Source organism: Drosophila ficusphila, unplaced genomic scaffold (assembly GCF_018152265.1).
Source record: "Drosophila ficusphila isolate 14025-0441.05 unplaced genomic scaffold, ASM1815226v1 contig_197, whole genome shotgun sequence".
Taxonomy (NCBI): domain Eukaryota; kingdom Metazoa; phylum Arthropoda; class Insecta; order Diptera; family Drosophilidae; genus Drosophila; species Drosophila ficusphila.
The window spans coordinates 7133838-7145599 of record NW_025064091.1 but is presented as its reverse complement, the minus strand read 5'-3'; the positions used below and the strand labels follow the sequence as shown (position 1 = coordinate 7145599).

The 11762-nt window shown below is 50.9% G+C and overlaps 3 protein-coding genes across 3 annotated transcripts; 1 reads left to right on the top strand and 2 right to left on the bottom strand.

Annotated features, from left to right (window-relative positions):
* The first annotated feature begins 17 nt into the window (after positions 1-17).
* On the top strand, positions 18-1440 carry LOC108098005 (coiled-coil-helix-coiled-coil-helix domain-containing protein 2). Its single transcript, XM_017200642.2, has 2 exons — positions 18-216; positions 716-1440. The coding sequence occupies exons 1-2, from the start codon at positions 170-172 to the stop codon at positions 1176-1178; spliced, it is 510 nt and encodes a 169-aa protein (XP_017056131.1). The 5' UTR covers positions 18-169; the 3' UTR covers positions 1179-1440.
* Positions 1441-2209: 769 nt separating this feature from the next.
* On the bottom strand, positions 2210-6685 carry LOC108098003 (protein xmas-1). The gene is made up of 3 exons (XM_017200639.2): positions 6514-6685; positions 4544-5544; positions 2210-4059 (listed from the first exon to the last, which is right to left on the bottom strand). Exons 1-3 carry the CDS (start codon positions 6560-6562, stop codon positions 2752-2754), a joined length of 2358 nt encoding a protein of 785 aa, XP_017056128.1. The 5' UTR covers positions 6563-6685; the 3' UTR covers positions 2210-2751.
* An 82-nt stretch (positions 6686-6767) lies between these two features.
* LOC108098002 (protein xmas-2) lies at positions 6768-11434 on the bottom strand. Its single transcript, XM_017200638.1, has 3 exons — positions 11293-11434; positions 9722-11228; positions 6768-9660 (listed from the first exon to the last, which is right to left on the bottom strand). The coding sequence occupies exons 1-3, from the start codon at positions 11334-11336 to the stop codon at positions 7045-7047; spliced, it is 4167 nt and encodes a 1388-aa protein (XP_017056127.1). The 5' UTR covers positions 11337-11434; the 3' UTR covers positions 6768-7044.
* Between the last annotated feature and the right edge of the window lie 328 nt (positions 11435-11762).

Genomic DNA, 11762 nt, shown 5'->3' with positions numbered 1-11762 from the left:
ATCGATAGTACCACCTCTACGGTCGAAGCTTCTCGTCGCTTTGAAATTCCGGAATCAGATATAAGATTCAGGCGCCCGTCATTTTTAAGTCAAGAGTCCAAACAGTAACAACTGTGAAATTTCTGAGTGAAAGCGTTCGTTAAAAAAAAAACAAATTAAAACAAACAAAATGGTTCGTCGTGGACGTTCAGCCAGCCCCCCGCCCTCCACCCGCCGGTAAGCAAAATAAAGAAACCTGGAAGAAAATAATGAAAAGTAGTGGGATTCGCGGCAGGAAGAGCATTTCGTAATCACGGCCAAGTCAATCGGATGATCTGGCTTTATCTTATGGACAGCGTTTCGCTATACGTTGTTTGTTTTTCCAGGCCCTAAAATGGGTTAAGGTTACGTAACCTTAAAAAAAAAAAAAGGCCAATAACATGAGATGTTTTAGTAGTGCCACAGATTTAGCGCTTTTCCCGTTAAATCTGGCTTTTTTTCGAGTGCAGGAAGTTTTGAAAAACGCCGGTAGTTACCGTAGAGTTACTCCTAAAGTTGTGGATCTTTTTTCAATTAAAAAAGACACCGATTGAAACATATACTTTTCATAGCTTATTTTTACTCCAAGACCTCATATTTCGTCACTAAATAATCAACAACAACAACAACAGTGCGCCGCGGGTTAAAGTCCAGAATAACAACTGATATTGTTTTTGTTTTCTTTTCTTTTCAATAGCACCGCACCTGTGCAGGCCCGTGCTCCCGCTCCAGCGCCCGCTGCTGCCCCAGTGCCGGCTCGTGCCGCTGCCCCGCCCCCACCGCCGGCGCCTATGAGCGCTCCGCCCAGCGCCGTCGGCATGCCGGCACCCCAGCAGCCGTCGATGTTCCAGCAGATGGCTGCCACCGCCGGAGGCGTGGCCGTGGGATCGGCAATTGGACACACTGTCGGTCACGGACTGACCTCGCTGTTCAGCGGATCCGGCGACAAGGAGGCAGCTGCTCCCGCTCCGGCAGCCGCGGCCCCAGCCCCCCAGCAGCCGTACTATGCCCAGCAAGCGCAGCCAAACGAACCGCAGGGTGCCTGCGCCTTTGAGCTCAAACAGTTCATCCAGTGCGCCCAGGGGCAGGCGGATCTGACCCTCTGCGAGGGATTCAACGAGGCGCTGCGGCAGTGCAAGCAGAGCCACCATCTCCAGTAGAGGATCCGTCTCCGGTAGACTAGCACCTCTGGCCAACACCAGGATGAACACCCGTTCGGAAGACTCCCTCGGATTACCAAACCCCTCGTTTAGTTTTTAATTGTTTAATTGCAAGCATCTAAAAGAGAGCATTGTTTTATTGTAGTGCAAATTGAAATGTTAAATAGAAAATCCCATTGGCAGCCCAAATGAAACCCTCTTCCACAAAAAACTAAGAAAACTAAAACCCTCGGGCTGTCAATGTGGGCCAAAACAAAAGAAAGTTTTTATGAGTTTTTATTGTTATAAAGTATGGAAAAAATAAGTTGTTTGTGTTCAACAATGTTAAACTGTTTCAAAGCTTGGTAAAATATGCTGTAAAATATTGATTATTCACACTTGGATTGATTTGTCTAGATTTTTCTAGACCTCTTATGCCTTGCCAAAACTAATTTTAAAACCGTGTAAGATTTTCCCCCTTCGCCCGTCTGGAAAATGCATTTTGCATTCCATTGTGAAATGCGGCTTGTTTTTAGTTGCCAAAAATAAGTCTAGCGCGCTTAATGAAGGTGCACTTCTATAAATACGCAAATCGATTCATTTCCCCCCATATATTTGCTACCTTTTCTGCGGTTTTCCGTCACGTGTCTTCTTTTCCTTTGTTTTGATTGCAATTTGCTTGTGTTTTGTTGAAATTCGTTGGTAAACAGAGCCAATTATGATAAACATGTTTACCTATTTCCAAACCTACATATATATATATATGTATATATGTATATTTATTTACGGTTAATCGTTCGATTAGTCATAGTTTGTCTGCTTTCCTGTAAGATGTTTGTTGAACTTTAAAATTATTTCATCTCGGGATGAGTTTCTTTGAATATTGGAAGAATTTTAAGAGGGTTATTGAATAATTTTTTATTTGAAACCCAATCAAAAGAAGCTCTTCTGAATTCAAAACATCCCTTTTCTTCCGTTTTTATAAATTTATTGTTCTAGATTTTTTTCATAATGCCACCGCAGAACATAATGTTTTTAGCCAACTGTTTATCTGGAATTAAGCATTCAACATTGTTTATTTTTTGACTTCTAGTAATTTGACTTGTATTTAACACTTATGCCTCAATTTAAACAGTTTCCCTTGTTCTCCAAAAAAGAAAAAGCAAGTTAAATAAAATATAAAAATAAAGAACAATGCCAGAACGATGCTACCTTAAAAAAGAACTACCAAGGATGTGGGCGCCAAAAAACAGATGATAGTGCAAATTTTCGAGGCAAATTTCCGGATCCGACTTTGGAATTTTCAATTCGTGCAGATGATGCGTGGATTTGTGTGGATAGTGGAGTGTTAAAGTGGATTATGGTGATATACCGATGGCGAGGTGATCTCCGGGGAGGAGCATCGATCATCCACGAGGTGTGTGTGATGTGTGTGTGTGTGTACATATGTATGTATGTATTGTGTATATTTGTAGTGTTCACTGCTCAATTTGGAATTCCGCTTCGAATGTGGATTTGCCTTTCCGTTTGTCCGGGTTTTGTTTGTAAAAACATGTGGTATGTATGTCGGTTTCCAATACCCCAGGATGATGACTTATCTCTGGAACTTAGTGGCCTTCAGGGATTGGTAGGGTGGGTAAAGTGGGTAGTCCTCCTCCTCCTCCTCCTCCTCCTCGCTGGTCTGCACTTCGTGCGCTCTTCGCTCGCGGTAAACAGGTGGTGGCACCTGGACCTTGCTATTGACCACCGGCTGCCTGGGCGGCTTCACCTTCCGGGACGAGGTCGTCTGTTGTCCCTTCACCGAGGTGGAGGAACTGCGCCTGGCCAGGAAGTAGCCCTCGGTCATGTCCCGCACCGAGCTCTTCTTGCCGGGATTCGCCCGACTCCAGTAGGAGGTGGAGGCCTCGTACTTGTAGTTCCTGGCCGCGTTCGCCTGCTTCCAGCTGGTGGCCACCTCCTTCTCCTTGGTCCGCGGCTCCTCGAGATCCTTGAAGGGATGCGCCGCCGCCTGGCAGAGATCCAGCTGGCTGTTGACCAGCGGCAGCTTCTTGATCATCACCTTGTGGTAACTGTTGACCAGCGATGGCCTATTTCCACCAACTGTGGCCGTGGCTTTCGCCGTGGCCGTGGCTGTGGGCGTGGGCGTGGGTATGGACGTGGTCGCCGCCTGCCTGATCAGCTCCAGCGAGGATGCATTCCGCACCAGGCGCCGCATGGAGGCCTCCTTCTTGGGACGCGCACCCGTCGCACTCGATCGCTGGTCTGCCGTCTGCCGGCCCTTCTTCTTCTTCTCCCAGGTGACGGCATCCTGGCGAATCATGGTGAGCAGCGATGGCTTGACCACCGTTTCCACGGGACGCGGACGCCTGGCGCCATCGCGACGATGCAGCGTGGTCACCGCCTGACGCGGCGACTCCCGTACCTCCAGGTCCACCGCCTGGATGAGGGAGTTGGGACGCACGGGCTGCAGGTGGAAGAACTGCTCCCGGCGCAGGGAGACATGGCACTTGCCCTGCTCGAGCAGCTGGCGGGTGGGCGCATTGCGGTGGTAGCCAATCCGAAAGGGACCCTTGCTCTCGTCCATGAACAGCAAGTCGGCAAAGTGCTCCTTGAGCAGCGCCCGCTCCACCACTCCTCCGCCAGTGGAACGATGACGACGATGGCGTCGATGGTGATGGTGGTCCGCCGCCTGGTCATCCTGTTCGGAGGAATCGGAGGAATAGGAGGAATCGGGTCTGTAGACCAGCTCCTTGGTGATCAGCCGGCTCTGCTTGCCACGCGACTCCTGCGCAATTAAAAGAGCCGACTTCGCCGCTCGGATGGTGGGTATTGTGGGTCCCGATGTGCTCGCCGTCTCCTTGGAGCGACTCCACGGCTTCTGCTTCTTCGGTTCCCAAACCATCTAAAAAAATATATAATGAGTGGTTATATAATCTATATACATATAAGCAATTGTTGGATCAAAAAGGTGACCCCAACACTTTTTCAGATCTCTAATCTTGGGCAATAAGAATCTCAAAAGAACTGTTTTAAATCTTTGAAGCAATTGTTGGATCAAAAAGGTGACCCCAACCCTTTTTCAGATCTATAATCCTGTGTAAAAAGATTCTTAAAACACTGTTTTCAATCTTTCAAGCAATTGTTTGATAAAAAAAAGGAGACCCCAACCCTTTTTTAGTAATAATGTTCTCAAAAGAACTGCTTCTTTAGATCTCTAAACTTTTGTAATAATATTCTCAAAAGAACTGCTTTCAATCTTTCAAGCAATTGTTTGATAAAAAAAAGGTGACCTCAACCCTTTTTAGATGTCAAAACTTTTGTGATAATATACTCAAAAGAACTGTTTTCCATGTTTTAGAATTCTTTAAGCTTGAGAACTCACTCACCTCTTGGACGTCCTTCATGCTCCTGGCGCTCGTCTTGCAGCTGGCGTGACGCAGGTGCTCCTGCTCGACTGGTTGGCCCTGGAAAATGGGCACTGGCTGGTGATTGGCGGATCTGCGCCAGTCCTCCAGTTCGGACACCACCTGGCTCCTTTCGCAGCTGGAGCGACGCGAGCGATGCCTCCTATGACTCCCGCTTGTCCAGGTTTGGGTCACCATCTGGGCGGATGGCTGGGACCTGGGCTCCCGGGTCAGCCACTTGGTCGCCAGTTCGGGGGTCATCAGCTCGCTGAGAATGTAGGGTCGTCTGCATCTGTCCCGGTGCTCCCTCTCCCTCTCCCTGACCCTCTCCGTCTCCTGCTCACCCTGATCCTCCTCCTCGTCGCTCTCTACGTTTCGCTCCAGCAGGGGACTCTCCGAATGGTGATGGCGAACTCGACCTGTGTCGCGTCTCCTTTGCAGCTGGAGCTCCTCCTCCTCGCTCTGCTCCTTGGTGACCAGCAGCTGCGGCACCGGGCGTCGCTCCACCACCTCCTCCTCGGCGGGACGCAAACGGGGTCCATAGAAGCGCTGGCTAAGCACGCCGGTCCACAGATTGGACGACGGCAGGAGGAGCGGCCGCACCGACGACTGCCGCCAAATTGGCCACTTTCGACCCTGCACTGTCTTGGGAGCATACCGGGATCGCACCGGCAGAACGGAGATGGATGGCTGCGCATGCGGACCGTGCTTCGACTGGCTGCGACCCAGGAAATTGATGCTCGATCCCCGGCGCTCCATTGCCCCCGATAGCTTGCGGGTGAGGCGGGTGTTGAAGTTCACGTAGGGACGCCACAGCGTCTGGTAGGTGTCCGTGTCCGGCGGTCGGACCAACGACGCCAGGTGCGGCGTCCACCGGAACTCCACCGGAGTGGCCTTCAGCTGGGCCAGCAGGTTGCAGACCGCACCGCTGGACTTCAGGCACCTCCGGCGAGTGTCCTTCAGCACCGAAACCACGCGGGTCACTGCGAATCATTGAATGGGTAAAATCAAAATCAATACATACATATATCAATAATTATATCAATCAAATATCATATTACAGTCGACTCTCGTTAATTCGAAACTCGAGGGACTCTTGAAATATTTCGAATTATCGAGTGTTTGAAATATCAAATGGTTCGAAATTTCGAAATTTTCGAAAGAACTTTGTTATGCTGGCTTGCTTTAAAGCACAGTTCTGCTGCTCACACTGCTCAATAACTTTTTTTAAGAGAAAAAGTGCATGAAATAATTTGTCACCACTTTCGTTTTGTAGACATAAGCTTTGTAAGGTATCAAATGAGGATCTTGCTTCCTTAACTGACACCTCTGCCAAAGGTTCTTTATACTTTCTAGGGCTCATAGCTAACACCAACTTTTAATATGCATACCTACCAACGAAAGAGTAACAGTAACTGAATAACTACACAAACCAATTCGTAAGAAGTGTGTGCGTCAAAAACTACATAATCAAAACAAAAACAAAGGCAAGTTTGAACTTGTCGCAAAATTTTTTCTCTGCAACTTTGAATTGTCGAGTGTTAGACGCTGATGAGTTCGAATTAACGCGTGGTTTTGTTAAATATCAATGATTTTTTCGTTCGAATTACCAAGTGTATGAAAATGTATTGATTTAGTTCGAAATATAAAGAGATTTCGTAGGGACCTCGTGATAACTTTGAATTATAGAGAGGTTCGAATTATCGCAGGTTTGAATTAACGAGAGTCGACTGTATATAATCAAAACCCGAGAATAAATAAATAAATAAAAAAATAAATAAATAAATAAATAATCAAAATTAAACCTGGCCTGATGCACTTTTCATTTAGGCTAGCGTTTATTATTTGCTTACAAAGGGAGTTGACAAATTAATAATTGTATTAATTTTAAAATTAAATAAATATATTTCTAATCTGCAAAGGCAAATGGATTCACATTCCCATTCACTCACTGTTTTGAGGCCGCATCTGGTTTCCCGTCTGAGCCACTATGCTCTTCATGTTCCAGGCAAATCCTTTTGTGTGGTTTTTGAATGGTAAAAAAACCTTAAAACAAAATAAAAAAAAAAACGGAAACACAAATATTTTGGATAAATGGATGCTTTCGCCTCGGAGCTGTTTAGTTGACTGAATGTGACAGGGTTATCAAGCGTTGACACTTGGCGTTTGGTAGAGCATGGCCCACTCTATATGGTAAACAAGCAACTGAATCTTGGTAAAAACTTTATTTAATTAACACTAGAATTACATAAAAAATACCTAGCTATTCCTTCTATATTCTTAAGACTGTCTCGCTCCGTTTGGCGGCTGCCACTTCGTCTCGCTCTTGCTGATAATATTGCTGTCAGGATTTTGGGTCTACTTAGGACTAGTAAATTTTGTTCTTAATTATAAAACCTAGACTAGACTTAGACTTCTACTACATGGTATCTACAAATCAAATGGGATGTACAATAAAACATAGACCTTATACAATTGAATTACTACTTAAAGGTGGACCGCATGCGCTTCGGTTTGGGTTTACTTTCCGCGTCATCAGTGTGATTCTCCGATTTGTTGTGCTTCTTTTTCGCCTTGTGTGATCGATTTAGGTCCCGCAGGGTGTGGCGTTCCTCCTGGCGCCGGCGACACTTGCTGAGCACAGCCTCCGCCTTGCTCATGATCTCGTTAAAGTCCAGCTCCTCCTCCTCCACCGCCACCGCCTCTGCCACCTGCTCCTCTTGCACTGGGCTGTGCTCCCATCCCTGCTCCTGGCATTCCGTTTCGGGTGAAGCCGGTTCACACATCTGCGGACTCTGGAACTCGTAGTACCAGGCGCCGAGAAAGCGGCTCCTCATCGTCTTCGTTCGGTACACAATTCGCCTGGGTAAATCCTTCTCCTCGCGCAGTGTAAACTGCATTCGTTCGCTCGCCAAGTATTCCACGAAGTTCAGGTAGCCAGCCTCCTCGTTGGCTTGCAGTATTTTGATGGCCTGCAGGGCGATCTGTTCCACGTATTCCTCCGGCTGGCTCACCTGGGCGCAGTCCAGAACCCACTGGCATTGCGCCTCCTCCGGCGATGTGCCAACGCTCCGCAATTCCGGCAATCGCGGCAGTTTGCTTCGCTCCAAAAGCTGCACAATGCGATGCCGCTTCTCCGGCAGCTGCCATCCGGGTTCAAAGTACTCCAAGCGATTGGTGGGCAGCGGCGAATCGATGGCCAGTGGCTGCACGAACACGCGCAGCTCCTCGGGAAACTGGGGACAATCGCTCACATCCTCGCCAGCCACCATTTGCAATCGACGCACTGCCTCGTTGAAGAGATCGGCACAGAACTGCGGACACCGCTGGCTACTCCTCCGAATGGCTCTGTCCTGATCCGAGGCGTACTTCAGGCGACGGAAGAGCTCCGCTCCCAGATTACCGAGCACAAACTCGCGTACATCCACTTGGTGGAGCTGTCCCGCGGATTCCCCCTCCACTCCGCGGGCCAAAAACTTGACAGCCGCATCCACTTCAGCCATCAAACGTTGCCGGGAGTTGGCCGAGTGTCGCAGGGGGAAAATCTTGAATCGGCGCACACCCAATCCTTGGAAATCCAGTTCGGAGTGCTCAAACACCCTGTGAGCGGGATGTTGGACAATTAGAGCCACGTCCTGGCAGTGACTGGCCTGCATCAATGGCCTCAAACGCTGCGCCAGGTGTCTCAAATCCGAGAGACCGGCCAGGCAAATGATGCCGTTGGCGTGGGCCAATTCGGCGGCCTTCCAATCGGGGTGACCATCTCGGATCTTCAGCACACTCAGTCCGATGCCCTGGGCGAAGCCCCTGATGTAGCCACCCGCCACGATCTGGGCATCCGGCGACTGTGGCTGCTGCAGGAGTCCCCTGTCCAGATCGTAGTTCAGCTGCAAGCCCTCCCGACTCCCCGGCAAGCTGAGCACCAGCTTATAGAATCGCCTGGCGCCCGGCTGCGCCAGCGGCAGGCACTGATCCAAGACGCGCCACAGATCCAGCTTCAGCCAACTCTGCTCGTCCAGGCCGGTCAGCAGTTTGCCATAATCGCAGGGTTCGCCGAGGCGATAGCGTCTGATCAGACGCAGTGAATCCTCCACGCAGCGCTCGTTCACCAAGCGATCGACTGCATCGGCGCCAAAGCTCAACGGCAGTTGATTGAACAGCGTGTCCTTCTGCTGCTGGACTCGCCGATAGTTCCGCCACCGTCGAATATAGACCCGCATGATCCCCAACTCGTACATCGACTGCTGCATTTGCTCCTCCACGAGGCGTTGCGTTATCGAGTCCACCAGGGAGTCGTACGAGCGGCAGGTTTGCCTGTGCAGCTGCACTTCCCGCTGGCAGATCTCCGCCAGAGCCTCCTCGAATATCTGCTGATAGCATTCCAGCGTCAAGGTCTTCTTGCGTGCCTCCTTCGCCTGCTGCTCCGCTAGACGCATTTGCGCCCGCTGCCGTTGCCGCTCCTGCTCCAGTTGGATCTTCTCGAGCGCCCGCTGGCGTTGCCGCTCCTGCTCCTCCTCCTGGCGGCGCTGCTGCTCTTGGCGCTCCCGCTGCTTCTGCTGGCGCACCCGCTCCGCTTCGGCCACCTTGGTCTTGTGGATGGCCATCAGCTCGGCCTCGCGCTGCTTGGCCACGGCAATCGCCTGCTGGAGCGCCTGGTGCTTGGCCTCCTCCTGCGCCCGACGATGCATCTCGGCCAGGGCATGCTCCTGCTGCTCCTGGGCGCGGGACTTGGGCAGCACGAAGCTGAAGCCGCCAGTGGCCGGAGCGGCAAAGCCAGGTGTCATTCCTCCGCCCGGTTGCATGGGCACCTTGAAGAAGTTATCGCTCTGCGATTGAGCTGTTTGTTGTGCTTGTGGTTGCAATTGGGTTTGGGATTGTGATTGTGACTGTGGCTGTGCCGGGAATTGGGGTTGCGCCTTCTCCTCCTGCTGCTGCTGCTGCATGCCAGGCAGCTGATCCTTGGCCGACCAGGCGACGCTCTTGAGCAGCCCATGCTCGTTGAAGCTGTTGTGCGGTCGGTGGTTGAGGTAGTCCTTCGGGGGCAAAGGCTCCCCGCAAACGACCTCGCCCACGCTCTTCACGCGTTTCATTTCCACCAGCTGCAAATAAGACGGGCAAAATCAGACAAAAGATGAATCATTTGAAGATGCCTGCACTTACCTCATATTGTCGCGGCAACTTGTACTCCGTTTCCGTGGCGTGCATTCTGCTCAAGACTACCCTGCCCGCCTCGTTGACCTCCAAGCCATAATGCTGCACAAAGTCCGCTGCCTCCTGCTCGTAGATGAAGCTCAGCATATCGGTGATGTAGGTGAGCGGCAGCGAGGACACCTCGTTGTTGCGCGGCGACCTGTAGGCCTGGATCAAACGGTGCAGGGCGAGCACGCGCAGTCGCGTGAAGTAGGTAACCAGAATGCAGGCACTCAGATAGCTGGTCTCCTCGTCCATCAGCAGCTGAAAGAATCGCACAAAGTTCGTGTCCTGCAGTGCCAGATAGAACTGGATGGCCTGTCGCACTTCCGGGCAGCTTTGCAGTTCCGCTGGCAGCTGGCCAATGTCCCACAGGAAGTTGGCATCCGCCAGATTGAGCAGGACTATGTAGCCACGGAATTCCGCCTCGCGGGGACACTGGACGCCCTTCAGTCGCAGATCGTGGTACATGTACTTCAGCGTCTGCAGGCATTTCGTCAGATTCTCCGCATTGATCTTGCTGTCGAAGACACTGGGATCGGCGGCCACCAAACGAGCGGCACAATGGATGTGAAAGCGGGCGCATTGCTCCACCAATTTGACGGCGCCCAGCGAGCACAGCTCCTGCTGGGTGATCTCCTTGCGGATGGACCGCGTGCGATCCCACACAAAGTGAAACCAATCGCCCAGATTGCTGTTCTCCCGCCGCTCGCTGATATCCATGATCTCGTGCATCAGGTAGCTCATGGTCATGTGCAGAGCCGCCTCGTTGCGCAATTCGTGCGGCAACGGCGTCTCCTGATCCGCGCTGCTGCGCGAGTACTGTTTGAGCGCTCGCTCGTGGCAGATGAACTCATCGGAGCCCGGCTGCAGCTCGTAGATGGCCACCTGGCGCTGGAACTCCCTAAGCACGCGCTCCTTTTCCGGGCACATGTCCGGGCAGTGACCCTGTGTGGCCCCCGCCAGCTTCCTTTGGCTTTGATTGAGCCGAAGCAGCTTGTCCCGGGCATCGAGAACGCGGTACTTCTCCTCGCTCGTGTGCGCCGGTCTCCGCATCACGGACTCCAGATCCTGGACCTGGGCGGACGCTCGTTCCCTGACGACAGGCGTGGCATTTTTTGCGTTCGCTGCCGCAACTGGCGGAGGATTTGGAGTGGATTTCAGGGATTTCCCAGCCGTATACTCACTCCGCCAGCCCGACTGGAGGGCACTGAGTTCGGCCTGCACGTCCGGGTCCACCCACTCCTCGGTCTTCTGTGCCGGTGCCGTCTCGTTCTCCGCGTAGGACATCTCGAACTGGTGGCCCTGGAAGGTTCCGCCCTCGAGGAGCGCCCGCTCAGCCTCCTCCTCAGTGGCGTAGCTTACTGTGCAGGTCATCCGCCGCGGGCGCAGAACGAAGTTCATCAGGTTGCCGAAACGACCGAAGTGCGAGCGCGCAACATATTTATCGAGAAACAGCTCCGGAATGTTTGTGCATCTGTTTGCGGGGGTGGCATTTTGTGGTGAGCACCTCGTTTTAATCAGATATCATTTGAACTTACAGCAGTGTCTTGTAGTTATAGGCGCCGGGGCGGGGTTCTGCCATCGAAGTAGGTCCTGTGCTAGGTAATATTAAAATTTGGAGCGCGATTTGGTTTGTTTTGCGAAATGTACTAGAGATGGCAACGAAGGTCTGGCGCCCAGCAAGCCGCTAGTGATGGGACACGGTCGTGAGTTACCCGTTAAACTATCGGTTGTGGGAGATTCTATAAAGCAACACAATTAAAAACATATATTTGAATTTTAGGTCCAACAAGGCATACTGGGACTTCAAATTCATAATTTAAACATTTTAACATATTTTAAGGGGTACCCCTTACAATTTTGATTGCTACATTTTCAGCAGTTTTTTCACGGTAAAACCCTTGTAAATTATCCAAAAATCAACAAATCAGCATTTAAATTAAACATTGCTTAAAAATGTTGCACCCAAGGACTTATGATTTGGGATTCTGACATTTATAAGTTAAAA

Bases quoted from the DNA above. Each gene is read 5' to 3' on its own strand.
- LOC108098003 (XM_017200639.2), bottom strand. From the start codon at position 6,562: ATGAAGAGCATAGTGGCTCAGACGGGAAACCAGATGCGGCCTCAAAAC. The intron at 5,545-6,513 runs GTGAGTGAATGG...AATGATTCGCAG, and splicing joins CCAGATGCGGCCTCAAAACA to TGACCCGCGTGGTTTCGGTG. The intron at 4,060-4,543 runs GTGAGTGAGTTC...ATATTTTTTTAG, and splicing joins GCATGAAGGACGTCCAAGAG to ATGGTTTGGGAACCGAAGAA.
- LOC108098002 (XM_017200638.1), bottom strand. From the start codon at position 11,336: ATGGCAGAACCCCGCCCCGGCGCCTATAACTACAAGACACTGCT. The intron at 11,229-11,292 runs GTAAGTTCAAAT...CCCCGCAAACAG, and splicing joins TATAACTACAAGACACTGCT to ATGCACAAACATTCCGGAGC. The intron at 9,661-9,721 runs GTAAGTGCAGGC...TCTTATTTGCAG, and splicing joins AGTTGCCGCGACAATATGAG to CTGGTGGAAATGAAACGCGT.
- LOC108098005 (XM_017200642.2), top strand. From the start codon at position 170: ATGGTTCGTCGTGGACGTTCAGCCAGCCCCCCGCCCTCCACCCGCCG. The intron at 217-715 runs GTAAGCAAAATA...TCTTTTCAATAG, and splicing joins CCCCCGCCCTCCACCCGCCG to CACCGCACCTGTGCAGGCCC.